The sequence below is a fragment of the Petaurus breviceps genome, unplaced genomic scaffold (genome assembly GCF_028583685.1).
Source record: "Petaurus breviceps papuanus isolate PSGF00001 unplaced genomic scaffold, PetGlider_PUasm1.0 80, whole genome shotgun sequence".
NCBI lineage: Eukaryota > Metazoa > Chordata > Mammalia > Diprotodontia > Petauridae > Petaurus > Petaurus breviceps.
In genome coordinates, this window is record NW_027186540.1 from 8073228 (window position 1) to 8085652 (window position 12425).

At 37.8% G+C, this 12425-nt stretch overlaps 1 protein-coding gene across 1 annotated transcript in view; it reads left to right on the top strand.

Moving 5' to 3' along the window:
* The window catches only part of LOC138176013 (endosome/lysosome-associated apoptosis and autophagy regulator family member 2), a 212247-nt gene that overhangs the window by 173314 nt on the left and 26508 nt on the right, over positions 1-12425 (top strand). Inside the window, exons 16-18 of the mRNA XM_069106716.1 lie at positions 7490-7679; positions 10258-10354; positions 11729-11830. Of these exons, the coding sequence (XP_068962817.1) occupies positions 7490-7679; positions 10258-10354; positions 11729-11830 (389 nt within the window). The remainder of the gene's footprint in view (positions 1-7489; positions 7680-10257; positions 10355-11728; positions 11831-12425) is intronic.

Genomic DNA, 12425 nt, shown 5'->3' on the forward strand with positions numbered 1-12425 from the left:
TTTGAATTCAGGTCCTCCTGATTCCTGGGCTGGTGCTCTATTCACTGTGCCACCAGCTGCCCCTAGAGTCTTCTTTCATCTTGACTGGAGGCTGGCTTCTAATCATCCTTAAGTCAATCATCCTTAAGGGGTAGCAGAAAGTACAAACACCAACCACCCCTAAGTCACAGTAAGTTACAATATCATCAGACAGTACTGAGTACCCAAGTAAAGTCTTCTTTCATCTTAAGTCAAGGCTGACTCTCGAACCCTGGGGCTCCTCTTCCAAGGGCTGACTGCTCCCAGCTCTTGCCTGGATTCACCTGACTCTTACCTGGATTCACATGGAGGCAGCTCTCCACTCCCATTTCATATATCAGCTTATGGGGACCGTTCTTTGAAGTTTCTGTTTCTCAGAAGACAAAGTTTAACAGAGCTACAACAATATTTACACACATTGCCAACACTATCATCTCAGTTCACTTTCTGTCTGACAAAACAACACAGCTCAACAGACAAGACTTCTGTCTGAGAAATCAAATACAAATCAACAGTGAAGTCTCAGGACTTTTGTCAACAGCAGTAAAGTTCTCTTTCTGGGCTTCTGTATCAGCAGTAAAGTCCTTTTTCAGGGCTTCCATAACATCAGTAAAGTCCCCTTTCAGGATTTCTCTCTAAAAGCAACAGATTGCTTTTGTCTGACAGACCAACAGATAGAGTGCTATAGAGTGCCAAAATCACAAGCATTCTCACTCTCAGTTCTGCTGGGTCCCAGTTTGTGCTCGAGCTCTTCCCTGCTCTTCTTCTTCTTCTTCCACTGTTTTGGCAAGCTCCTTCCACCATGGGCTCCATGTGATGATATTAGGCCTGTTAAGAGGAGGGAAGGTGTCCAAACTCCCTTAGGCCTATTAAAGTTAACACGAAATATACTGTTTCCAACAAAGACTTGATATAATCAAAGGCAAGGCTCAAAAGCACTTGAATAGCTGAAATAAGCAGCAAAGCATTACTTTGCTTGCCATTACATGCCCTCACTCAGCATCAGTTCATATAAGTCTTTCCAGGTTTTTCTGAAGTCTGCCTGCTCCTCATTTCTTATAGCACAATAGTATTCCGTTACATTCATATACCATAACTTGTCAGTCATTCCCCGATTGATGGGTATGCCCTCAATTTCAATTTCTTTGCCACCACACCAAGAGCTACTATGAATATTTTTGTGCATGTAGGTACTTTTCCAGTTCATTTAATCTCTTTGAGATACAGCCCTAGAAGTGATATTGCTGGGTCAAAGGGCATTCTTGTCCTTATTTCTTCTATCATTCATACTCATGCTTCTGCTTGTCTTTGGCCAGTATTATTAGCTGCACAGTGATGCTACGTTGAATCTTATATAAAGAAGGTAAAACTTAAGCTGTGACACCTGAGGGGGGGGGTCATCATCTAAAATAGACTTTAAAATGTAGGCTACAGTGTCATATTCTAATTTTGTGTATGCAGGGTGTTACTTGCATTTTATTTATTTTTTTAAAATATATTTTTATTTCTTTTGTCAATATTTTCCAATTACATTTACAATTTTTAAACACTCATTTAAAAATATTTCAAGATTTAAATTCTTTCCCTCATTCCCATTCCTCCCCCCACCCCTTAAGAAGGCAAGCAATAATATTGATTTTATGTGTAAAATCTTGCAAAATGTATTTCTACACTAGCCATGTGGAGAAGGAAAACACATACATGCACACAAATGAGAAAATAAAGGAAGTGGGAAAAAGTATGCTTCAGTCTGCACTCAGAGTTCATCAGTTTTTTCTCTGGAGGTGGACAGCATTTTTCATCATGGGTTCTTTCAAATTGTCTTGGGTCATCGTCTTCAATCAGAGCAGCTAAGTCTTTCACAGTTGATCGTTGTTACAATATTATTGTTACTATATATAATGTTCTCCTGGTTCTTCTCACTTCACTTTCTTTCAGTTCATATAAAACTTCCTAGATTGGCCTAGAGGCCTTAGTACTGACTCCTAGATCTGCCTCTGATTATCTCTGTCAGCAGAGACAGTTAGTGGTGTCATCTAGGCCTGGAGTGAGTTCAGATCCAGCCTCAGACATGGTTTAGCTGTGTGACCCCTGGTGAGTCACTTAACTCTGTTTCCCTAACTTTACTCAACTGTAAGATGGAGATAATAATAGCATCTATCTTGCAAGACTGTCATGGAGATCAAATGAGTTAATATTTGTAAAAAGCACTTAGTATGGTGCCTGGCATATAGTAGGCATGATATAAGTTCTTATTCTCCTCTCTTCTTCCCTTTATGACTCCGTTTCTCGAGGCCTCAGTTTACTGATCTGGAATATTAGTGAAATACAAAGTTAGATGTAGCATATGATGGATTTGGAGTCCTTGGACTTGAGCTTGAATTCTACTTCTGCCACTTACTAGTGACCTTGGGCAATACTATTAACCTCTTAACTTAAGTTTCTTATCTTCCAGTCAATCAGTAAACATTTATTAAGTACCTAGTATGTGTTAGGTGCTGTTCTAGGCAGCAGCACTAGGACTACAAAGAAAGGTAAAAGACAGTCCCTCTAGAAATTGGGATTTAAGCTGGAACTTGAAGGAAGTCAGGGAATTAAATCAATCAATAAGCATTTATTAAATGTCTTCTATGTGCCAATTACTGTGCTAAGCACTAGGGATACAGAGAAAGGTAAAAGGAAGTCCCTGCCTTCAAGGAATTTATGATCTAATGGAGGAGACAAGATGCAAATAAATATGCATATATACATAGTTATATGTATATATATGTATATGTGTATATATATATATATACACACACACACACACACACACACAGAGACATATCCACACACACATATCTCAAGCCATCTACAGAATAAATAGGAAATAATGAATAGGATGAAAGCACTAGAATTAAGAGAGGTTGGGAGAAGTTTCATGTAAAAAAAACAGGATTTTAGTTGGGACTTAAAGGAAGCCAGGGAAGTCAGCAGGTAAAAATGAGGAGGGAGAGCATTCCAGACCTGGGGGATAACTAGAGAAAATGACCTGGTCTGAGAGATGGATTGTCTTATTCATGGAACAACCAGGAGACTTCAAGTGCAATGGCTTGAAAAGTATGTGGTAGGGAGCAAGGTGTGGGAAGACTGCAAAGGTAGGTGAGGGCTAGGCTATAAAGGCCTTTAAATGCCAAATAGAGTATTTTGTATTTGATCCTGGAAATGACAGGGAGCCATTGGCATTTATTGAGTAGGATAGTGACATGGTTGAGCATTAGTAAAATCAGTTTGGGGGTTGAATGGGGAATGGAATAGAAATGAGGCGGACTCCCCGGAGGCTATTGCAGTAATCCAGGATGAGGGCCTATACCATAGTGGTGGTAGTGTCAGAGGAAAGAAGGGGGCATATACAAGAAATGTTGCAGAAGTTAAATCAACAGGCCTTGGAAATAGCTTGTATTTGGTGAGAAATAGTTAGGAATTGAGGACAACTCCTAGGTTGTTAGTCTGAGAGATTAGAAGTTTGGTGCTGCAAAGATGGGAAGTGGTGAGGGCTTACAAGGAAAGAGAATGAGTTCTGTTTGGGACATATTTAGTTTGATTTCTATTAGACATCCAGTTTGAGATTTCTGAAAGGCAGTTGGAGATGCAAGATTAGAAGTGAGAAAAAGAAGTTGGGGCAGTTTAAGTAGATTTTAGAATTATCAGCATTTAGAATTATCAGAATTAAATCACCAAGTGACGTTTTGTAGTGGAGAAGAGAAGAAGGCCTAGGAAAGAATCCTGAGGGATACCTATGGTTATAGGATGTGATCTGGAAGAGAATTCCACAAAGGAGATTGAAATGGAAAAGTCATATAAGTAGGAAGAGAACTTGGAGAAGGTGGTAAGCTGAAAACCTAGAAAGAAGCAAATATCAAGGAGGAAAAAGTGATCAACTGTGTCAACTGCTGCTGAGAGGTTAAGGAGAATGAGGATTGAGAAAAGGCCATTGGATTTGGCAACTCCGAGATCACTGGTAATTCCTTTGCAGAATTGGGAAAGACCTCACTGAAGAGGGAGCATTTGAACTGGGTCACTGTAATGGTAAGGGAATTTGAAGATCTTCCCTGCCTCTTAATTGGCCTCTCTTGGAGCCCAACAAGAGAAACTTGCTTAGGGGAGGCTTGTTTTTCAGGAAGGCTTACACCTTTTGTTATTTTTTAATTAGGCAAAGTAAGGTTGTGATGTCTTCTGACCTTGAAGAAGTGTGTGTGTGTGTGTGTGTGTGTGTGTGTGTGTGTGTGTATCTTTGAGGTGAGGTTTTGCTTTGGAGCTCACTTTTGGGAAGAGTTATGTGATTGGCCAGATGAGACTCTGGGAAGCTGTTGAGCCCCCCAGCTTTGAAAAGCCAGATGTTGGTGCTTCTCACTGTAGTAACTATGTATGTATGTATGTGATGGTCAGACAGCTAGAAACTGTCTTTTTAATTGTGTTATTTTCTCTGTCCGCATTTTTTGTCCATTTGTAATTTCTGTTTGTATTTTCTGAAGTTCAGGGTGCTGACTTTTCCACCTAAACTAAGTGAATTATATATATGTTTGATTAAAGTAAGATTATTAACCCTTTTTGAGTTGCTTTCCTTTAGAAAAGCAGATCAAACACCCTGTGCTAGCAGTCATCCTGGGTATGGTAAGGCACTTGCTGCTACAGTCACTTAGAGGATAATTAGGACTTGAAAGCTGAAAATGGAAGGGGCCAGTATTGAGTTATAAGAGGCACATTCTAGGCATAAAAATCAGTGTACACAAAAGCATGGAAGCAGGATACGTACAGGAGACAGCCATTAGTTTAGTTTGGTTAGAACACACTCTCTGTGCAGGAAAGTACCGTGAAATAAATTAGTAAAGGTAGGACAGTATTAGGATTGGGAAGAGCCAAGGTAGAATGAGAACCCTGGAACTATGTCATTCATTAATTCTTTCTTTCAACAAATATTGATGAAGCATATATTGTATAAGTCAAGGCTTCTTAAACTTTTTCCATTCATGACCCCTTTTCACCATTGCATGACCTATGCTTTGTGTTTAGAACCAAGGCTACAGTGAAGTTGTGTGATGCAACATGGCCAAATACTTGCAGAAATACCTTGGATTCATTACACATTTGATTTTTAATTAATTTTTGGCCATTATGCTTTCAGAAACCTTTTACTGTTGCTAAATTTTTTAAGCAACCCATATGGGGTTGCAACCTATAGTTTGAGAAGTCCTAGATTAAGTCACTAGGGAGAGAAAAATGAAAAATGGAACATTTCTTTCCTTCAGGGAGTTTATAATCCAATAGGGAGAATACAATTTGTACATCAATCATATGCTATGAGATAGAATGTTAAAGGTGCACACATAACCTTTCTCAGTCTCAGTTTCCTCCTCTGTAAATTAGAGATAATAATACCATTTGCCTCATGGGATTTTTGTGAGGATCAAATGAGATAACATTTTTAAAGTACTTTGGAAACCTTAAAGTGCTATATAAATGCTAGATATTATAAATATGATGGAGATTCCAGTTTCTTTCCCTTTTCCCCATTGCCTGCAGGATAAAATACACATTCTTTAGCTTGGTATTATTTTAAGCCCTCTGCAATCTGGTTCCACCTGCTGTTCCAGACTTATTTTTTATTGCTCCTCTTCACCGACTCTGTATTATTCCAGCCAAACTAGCCTACTTGCTAATCGCCAAGCTTAACATACCATCTGGTACCGCTATACTTTTTGCATGGGCTGCCTCTTCTCTGTACCTAGAATGCATTTCTTCCTTATCACCTCTGCCTCTTGGAATTCTCATTTTCCTTCAAGGTTCAGCCTAGGAACCATCTCCCATGTTAAGATTAGAATTCCCTATTTACTAGTGTTCTCTCCCACCTCAAATTTCTTAGTATTTCTTTTCTGAATATATATTTGTTCCCTACAGAATGTAAATACCTTGAGTTCAGGAATTCTTTCATTTTTTTCTTTCTTATTGAGAGAAATCATTTTGTAATCAATTGAAAGAAATCATTTTGTAATCAATTACCAATTTGGGACCCAGGTTTTTCTCTCTGTTTCTTCACTTAAGGTTCAGCCCCTGTAAACAATGAGACTTTGAAGGACATGGCTGATTGATGAGATTGTTCTAGCCCTCAAGAAATGCTCTTCAATCAGATGGCAGGATCCCATCCAACTAGAAAATCTAACTTTTGTTTAAACAGAATCTAGTCTAGGTCTGGGGGGATGAGTCCTTGTCCTTGTACCCCTCCATTAGAATTAGGGTGACCCAGCTTATGAAGGAGGAAATCAACCAGAGTGATCTGGATGGAGATGGATTCCCCTGTCCAGGTTGCTGGAGGTGGCCGAGTCTCATGATAAAGCTATATTTTCAGCAGCAGGAGCTGAAGACTTCTAGCCCACTTTCTCATTAATGTCCACCAATCAGGGTTGATTTTTACTTGGCTGGGCCATTCCCTTTCAAAAAATATTTAAGACATTTAGGTTCTCCATGTTTTTTTGTCTTTGCTTACTGAAAGAAACCACTGACTGATAATTTATTGATTATTAGCTACCCTAATGAATAAATTGAATATTTATTACCCAGAAACTCCATTGCCTGGGGTTTTTCACTTGTGACAGCATCCTCACCGAAGAGCCTAAGAAATAATAATGATTAATAGGTATTTGTTGAAATGAATTAGATGCAAGTAAGCTCTGTACATGAGAATGCTAAAAAATACTCATGCTTGACTTTTACATTTCTTGCTTGGAACCCTGGAGCAGAGTTAATCTTCTGTAGGATTTCTCAGTATATTTTATCATTGTCTTTTAAAGACCCTTGTTTTGGTTACTAGAATATTTCTGATGAGTGTTTTTGCTAAGGGTTTTTGGGGGGTAAAGGGTATGGAATAAGGGTAAGACAGTTTTAAGACATTTACTACGTTTAATTGAATAGGCAAACATCATAACTGTATCTGAAAGCAAGTGAATGAATATTTTTGATAGCATGAGGTTGGAAGAATACATGGTAATGAAATGACCAACTGCTTAGAATTCAGCTCTTTTAGAAGTCAATATTTTTTTGGAAACCTTTGAGTGACTGGTTGTAATTTGGTTTTACTCTTTTCCTTCTTCAGTTTGACAAATTGTTTTTATGTTAAACTCAGGCTAAGATTGAGGAGAAGGATGAAATCTATTCACTTTGTTCCCCCGCAGCCTTCTGAAGCTTGATTCTCCTTTTATATGCATTGTTTTTAAACTGTGTGTTTTTGAAGTCACTGACAATCACTATTTCTCTGGTGATAGCCTTTGTTCAGCAGGACTTTTGCTGGTGATGGCTATATCAGTGGGGTCTTGTATTACACCATTATGCTTTCCTGGCCACAGAAAATGTAGAGGGAAAAAGGTGAGTGAATTTGAAATGTAGTTTTTCATTTCTCCTCCATTGAAGCCTATGTTTTCTCACTTTATTTTCTCAGGGGAAGAAGATGGCAATTTGTACTAACAACATAACAGATATCACTGTAAAGGAAATGGTAGCTGAATCAGAAGATTACACCAATTTTGTAGGAGCATTTATATGCCAGTCAACTATAATTCCATCTGAAAGCAAGGGCTTCCGAACAGCTTTGTCTTCCCAGTCTATCAGCCTTGCAGATATATTTTTAGGTAGGGTGTATATATATGTGTGTGTTTGGTTCCATGAAAATTCAAAATTAGGAAAGCAGTATTACAGAAGTTAGTTAGGGGCAATGCTACAAATGAGCAATGAACCCAATGATCACAAGCATTGCTTGTCAATGGGCTTTCATTGTAATGTTTTTGAGATTCACACTGCTATTTTTTTTTTCAACCAATATGTGCCGTATGCATCCTGGCAAATAATTAATCTCAGCTGAGAAGTTTTTCAGAAGTCTTTCATTTATTGGTACTGATGTTTCAGCCTTAAGGTTGAAACAGAAAAGAGGTATGCAAATCTCAATAAAGTTGGATACCCTGACTCCTTAACTTTATTACAACATGTTTCTCTTGAATCCTTCTCCATCACCAGATTTTAAGCAGTGAGCAAACACATTTCACTTATTTTGAATTCAGTGATGTGGCAATATAATTAAACATAGCTTGGTTTTTAATTTTACACTGTATAGGTCACCATATGATCTATAAAATGATAATTGTCTTTCCATTTCTTTGGCATCTAAAGTAATTTCAAAGAAAATATTTGGAAGATTTTCAAATTCATAGTACCAGCAAACCTGTTAGGGAAAAAAGTGTTTTCTGGGTAGGGAAAATATGTATATATAAATGTACGGGTTATATAATTAAATCTATAATGGAGTACTTGTGAATGTGTGTGTACATAATCTCAAAATAATAGCACTGCCAACTCTCAGTTATATGTTGTATAATGGGATAAGAGTAACATGAATAATTCAAATTCACAGGTAACGTCAGTCCATTATTTTAACCATGATTTTTTTGGGGGGGGGGCGGAGGGAGGGATATTTCCTTTTATATTGTTCACAAATAGCAAAACTGATTGATGTGGTTTTCACCTATGCTCCAGCCCTGTAGTGAATATATGAAAAAGAGTCATTAAGGAAGGATAAGGGAAAATCAGGCACCAGACTACTTTCCCTATGGTTGAATTGTGCATAACCATACATTTCAGAAGCAGTATCAATTACAGTCTCACGTCTGCTCCTTTGACCTTAGTGTCTTGAGGGCTGAAATTTCTTACTGTTCAGACTTTGAAGCTAGGGCTCCCAGTCCTTCTGAATCTGTCATTTTCCTAGTTGGCACTTGATGCCTTTTCTGTGCATTTGATAATATATACCCTTTATTCGCATGCATATAAACCTTGTATCCACCTGGCCCTGAGGTTTCTTGAGAAACAAATGCCCTGAGGGTCTCTGAGAGCTCTCCAAGCTCAGCTGATATTTTATTGATGCCTTTTTCATTTTTCAGAAAGAAATTTTCCCTTTTCTCTAAAGGCTGCTGACATTGTGAAAAGTAGTCAGAAAAAAAAGAGTAATTATAAAAATAAGCTAAGGAAAGAGCTTGGTGATATACTTGGATAGAACCCTGGGTCTGGAATCAGGAAGATCTGAGCTCAAAATCTTCTTTTTTTATTATACTGTGTCATGGAAATGCTTATTTTATTCCATAAATTACATAAATATAAAAATTAAAAATAAAAAAATTGACCTCAGACACTAGCTGTGTGATTTGGGGCAAGTCACTTAACCCTGTTTGCCTCAGTTTCCTCATCTGCAAAATGAGCTGGAGAAGAATGAAGCTGGCAAACCACTCCACTATCTTTGCCAAGAAAACCCCAAATGGAGTCATGAGAGTCAGACACTGAAATGACTGAACAACAAGCTCAGTTCAGATCAGTCTTGCAATGGCATCTAGAAATCATCATCCCATAGCAATTAGACTGGTTTTCACCAAAGGGTGCTCAACTTGAAATTATAGGACCTGAGTTCAAATCCCATTTCTGTGAAGTGTTAATTTGGAATTAGTTCACCTTTATGAACCTTGGTTTCTTCTACAAAATGAGGAGCTTGGACTAAATGGCCTCTAAAATTTGCTCTAACTCTAGATCTTTGATGCTCTGAGCACTGAATTGTACAGTGGCCAGTCTCAATAGATGGAATCATTGGACTGCAACAGCTCAGGCTCTTTCTCTTGCTCTATAGGACTTGATTATTTTTTTGTCCTTGCCTGAGTATTGCTTCTTTTTTAAGAAGTTAGTGGAATGCCACAGTCATGAGAGCTTATCTCTAATGGTTACTACTTGTGTGACTTTAGGCAAATCACTCAATCACCTTACATCTCAGTTTTCTCATCTGTAAAATGAAGAGGTTAGAGTAGATGACCTTTGATGTCCCTTCCATCTCTAGAGCCATGATCCTCTAATGCTAAAAATAATAATAATTAGCATTTATATATAGCTTTAAGGTTTACAAAGTGCTTTTTACTTATTTGATACAACAACCCTGTGAGGTAGATGCTACCATTATACCCATTTTACAGATGAGGAAATAGGCTAAGAGGCATGTGACTCATGTGGATGTGACTCATCCACATAGTTAAGTATATAAGGCAGTGTTTGAATAGCATCTAGTCTTCCTTAGTTGGGAAGACTAAGGAGACTAGATACTATTCAAATGTATAGACACAATAAATCTCATCTTTTAAAAAAATCCAATGCCTTATTTCTTCTTTTTAAAAATTGATTTAGGGGTAACTGTTGAAAACACATTGTACAACATCAATGTAAAGGAAGATATGTTCCCAGCTCCATTAAGGCAAATACCGGATGTACATTTCTTTTACAAGTAAGTGGAGACTAATCCTTCTTTGGTCATTTAGTCTTTCAGAAGTCTAATCAGGCAAAGGTACTTTGAGTCAGGGTTATCTTTTGCTTTTGAAGTATGTTCTGAGTATGGTGGCCATTGTAGAGAATAGGTTTGGTCAGAAAGTTTGATATCAGAAGCTCTTGGAAACATTCCCTAGGGAGTCACCATATTTGGAAGTGTCCCTTCCTTTGAAGTCCTATAAAATTTATGGTCTAGATTTACAGAGGTATCATACTTAGACACACCTGCACATAATATTAAACCAGTTTAAAATATAATTGGGAAATGTTTAACAAAACAAAAATACAATATAACATATATAATGTTAATTTGTAGTTTTTTAAGTTATGCAGTCTGCAGGGATTTACTTCCTATTTGAATTTGACACTATTGGGCTAGAACAATTGATGTTATACTTAATGTTTGCTTATTTGGGTATGAGTTTTACTTTTTCAACAAGACTGTAAATAAGACAGGAAGGCAGAGACTATTTCTTATACATCATTATGTCTCCCATGGTTCATTGCCCATATAAGCTGTCCCAAAACTCAGAATGCAGTCTTTAATAGTTTAAAATTGTGCCAAGACTTTCAGGACAACCTATATTTGCTGCTTGAAATATTTGAATATTTGTTGAATGAAGGAATGAACTAGTAAAAATTCTGAATAATCCTTTATTTAGAAGACTGATAACTTTATTACTTTTGAAAACATACAATATTATAAACTTGGCTAAGTGTAGTATTGGGCAGCAAGGTGGTACAGTGGATAAAGTGCCAACCTAGCATCAGGAGGACCTAAGTTCAAATCCAGTCTCAGACACTAGCTGTGTGACCCTGGGCAAGTCACTTAACGCTGTTTGCCTCAGTATCCTCATCTGTAAAATGAATTGGAAAGGGAAATGGCAAAGCGCTCCACTAACTTTGCCAAGAAAACCCCAAATGGGGTCACAAAGAGTCTGATAAGACTGAAACAGTAATATTGCATAGCAGAAACTCTGCTTTAATAAATATGTAAGACTTTTATAATTAACACAATAAAGCATGTGTCTGGTGAACACTTGTAAAGTGCCGGAAAGTAGCCTTTTCTTTTAAGCAGGAAAGTATCCCCACTGATTGAAATCTTGTTTCAAAGAATAATTTGCACAGTAATTTTCTCTGCCATAGATAGTTTTAAAGTAACCTTCAACCTAACTCCTGTAATAATCACAAATTTCAAATTAGGGAAAAGCTGAGTGAATGGGGTTTTGCAGTGTCTCAAAGGGTCTGGTCGGCAGGTGTGCGATGGTCAGCAATAGTGTGTGCCTTTTTGATTAGTATCTGTTTGATTACTTCTCATCTGACTTCACATTAGGTCCTCCACGGTGACAGCATCCTGCAACAATGGGCGAGTGGCCGTTGTCACGATGAGATGCAATCTCAGCAAGCCTGGCCAAGGTGTGATTTCAGTCCCCAGGTATTTATGTCACTCTGTATTGTCATATGTTACAAGGCAGGTATCAGCTCCTTGCTTCTCCTAGAGCCCCTGGGTTCACTCTGAGCAGAAAGGGCAACAAATAGGGAAAAAAAAGCAATTTGTAAAAGAATGTGTTTATTTTCTAGAGCTTCACTAAATGCTAAGTATGAAGAATGGGCTCATGACGCTAATTGCTCCCCACTTCCCTAAAGGCATTTTCTAATTCTGCTTCCCTCACCATGATTATATAAAGAGCTTCCCCATTAATTTAAGTCCAGAGGCTTCTCATGTTTATCTATTTATTATTAATGTTATTTTTCTTTTACAAGAGCAATGGACTGCCAATTGGGTTCTAGTCTTAGCTCAGTAGGCTTTCAGATGAGGCACTCAAACTTTCCTCATCTATAAAAGGAAGAGGGTTATTAGACTGAATCTCTAAGGCTTTTTTAATGCTAAAATTCCATGTTTCTTGTGTGTGTGTCTCTATCTTTCTGTATATCTATGTATGTATCTATATCTTTCCATCTATCTATCTCTCTGTCCATCCATCCATCCATCCATCCATCCATCCATCCATCCATCCATCCATCCATCC